Raw genomic sequence first — 2,250 nt, 5'->3', positions numbered from 1 at the left:
GCCTGCCAAAAATCAAAATCTCAAATTTGCAAAATCCAAAAAAATAAAAGCAGCAAACTGCAAAAATAATAATAATAATAACAATTTACTAACCTCAGCTTGTCCCACGTGGAAAACGTTGACCGCCCCATTGTAGAAAATCGTCAACGGCGCCGTTCCCCGTGGAATCCCGCTCATCGCCCTAAATTAGTAAAAAAAATAAAACAGAACAAAATATGAAAATCCCAATTTTTTACTCAAAAAGGCAAAGCAATTCTCACGTCAAAGTTGACGGCGGCCGTTACGTTGGCGAAGCGGGGTCGAACATGGGAACTGACGGCGTCAAAGGCCGCTTCGCTCCGGCCCCGGTCAAAACCGACGATCGAGCTGTATTCATCCTCGAAAGCACGTTCTGAATCCCTATAATAATAAAAAACCCAATAAAAATCTTTAAAATAGAGGGAAAACGATAAGGGACTTCTACCTAAAAGCCCAAAATTCTACCACCGCTTGCTAATAAATCCACCCACCCCAAAACCACTCATAAATTCAAAATACTTTCCTAAATTAATTTTATACTAATTTATCGTAAGCTCCTACATAAAACCCAACTGCTGAAATATAACATAACAGATTTAAAATAATTTAGCGGGTTATTTTAGGGCGTACGTAAGAGTAATTTTGGAAGTGTGCGTGTCTGAAAGTAAATAGGGGAAAACTTCGTGCTTGCGTTAAAAAAAAACCAGAAAAAGATGGGAATCAGACCGAGAGACAGCTGGGAGAGGCCTCGCATTCTCTCGAGACCGAAGAAATCGAGCTCTACCGTGGACTTCGACATGGCGAAACTCTAGAGAGAGAAAGAGCTAGAGAGGGTGTTAGAGAGAGAGAGAGAGAGGGTGTGGAAGAGATCCGTGAGGGGTTTAAATGAAAGAGGGAGCGAACTAACAGAGCACGTCTTTCATGGGTTGTTACGTTTTTTTTCCGCATCGAGGAACACGATAAAAGTAATGGACTTGGATGGAAAATTATAGATATGCCCTTCGGTTTTTAAATTGTTGACAAGGGGGTCCAAAACTATTGTGCCCCCTCTCTTTTGCGTGTTCGTCAAGAGAGGACTGGCATGCCCTCCTTATCAGCAGACAGCAGGCATAATAGTTCGAAACAAAATAAGGCAACGTTTAATTTTTCAACCACAACTGAAAAATGAAAAGATTACTACTAAAAAGTACCATAAGTTTATCAAAATTACAACATCAATTAAGGATATTTTATATTCAAGAGCTCATGCTTCTAGAAATGGAAAAATCATATTGTACCTTAATAGCCAAATAGAAGAATCGTATCGTATTTGTTAAAATAAATGAATCTTAGAGGATTTTTATGGAAAAATATCATTTAATATTTGAATTCCATAAATAAAAGTTAAAATGTGTTAAATAAATAATTAAATACATTTTAGTTGGTTCAATTAACACACATGTTATATATAGTATAACAAATGTGTTAGTATTATACACTTGTGTTGGTATACAAGCGAGCGTGCGAGCAAGCGAGCGGGACGTGTGAGTGGTCCGGGCGCGCGGTCTTTTTGCATGTGCTATCTTTAAACGAGCTTAAACTTTTTGTATGTGCTCACTTAAAACCAGCTGAACGTTTCGTACATTACAAACGTTACAAGGATTGAATAGGTTTTATTGCAGACGTTACAAACATTACAATAACTGGAATTCAAATCTTTGTCTCCCATAAACCTTATAAAAGGACTTCTTTTGATCATTTGAAACACACAGAAAAACGAAATCTCATGTCCTCTTTTTTTTAATAATTATATAAGTTGTTAAGTATTGGAGGTTCTGGCGAACTGAAGAAGTAGTCGTGGTGTTCACAAGAAGAGAGTGCTTCTTTAGACTACAGTCGTATCATCCTCGGAATTACTGTGCAGACCCAACGCTACCGTAGGTAGGGCATAGCTTCTTCAATGCCAGTCCTCCGTTAAGAGGGTGATTCGGCACTTCTACAAAGTATTTCAAACTTAAAGTATTTTTAATATAATGTTTCTAACTTTCTGCTATTTTCTTTCTTTCCTGTATGGTTTGTTCTGTACGACTTTGGATCTGTTTTTATGCTTATTTTTCCCAATAGCATTGTACTTTATGGTGCCGTTTGGCAACAGGTTAAGTGAAGGGTTAAGAAGACTTAACCCCTTATTAACTAGTGGTGGAAAACGATCAAATCGAATTGAATACTATTGTGTTCGTATTTGTATTTGCT

At 37.6% G+C, this 2,250-nt stretch overlaps 1 protein-coding gene across 1 annotated transcript in view; it reads right to left on the bottom strand.

Annotated features, from left to right (window-relative positions):
* The window catches only part of LOC109824723 (protein TIFY 9), a 7,815-nt gene extending 6,883 nt beyond the window's left edge, over positions 1-932 (bottom strand). The window contains exons 1-3 of the mRNA XM_020391369.1: positions 745-932; positions 285-399; positions 92-181 (exon numbers count right to left, since the gene is read on the bottom strand). Coding sequence (XP_020246958.1) covers positions 92-181; positions 285-399; positions 745-817 — 278 coding nt within the window. The 5' untranslated portion in view covers positions 818-932. The remainder of the gene's footprint in view (positions 1-91; positions 182-284; positions 400-744) is intronic.

Source organism: Asparagus officinalis, chromosome 9, assembly GCF_001876935.1.
Source record: "Asparagus officinalis chromosome 9, Aspof.V1, whole genome shotgun sequence".
NCBI lineage: Eukaryota > Viridiplantae > Streptophyta > Magnoliopsida > Asparagales > Asparagaceae > Asparagus > Asparagus officinalis.
The sequence above is the reverse complement of the archived record's forward strand: the minus strand, read 5'-3'. Positions and strand labels throughout refer to the sequence as shown.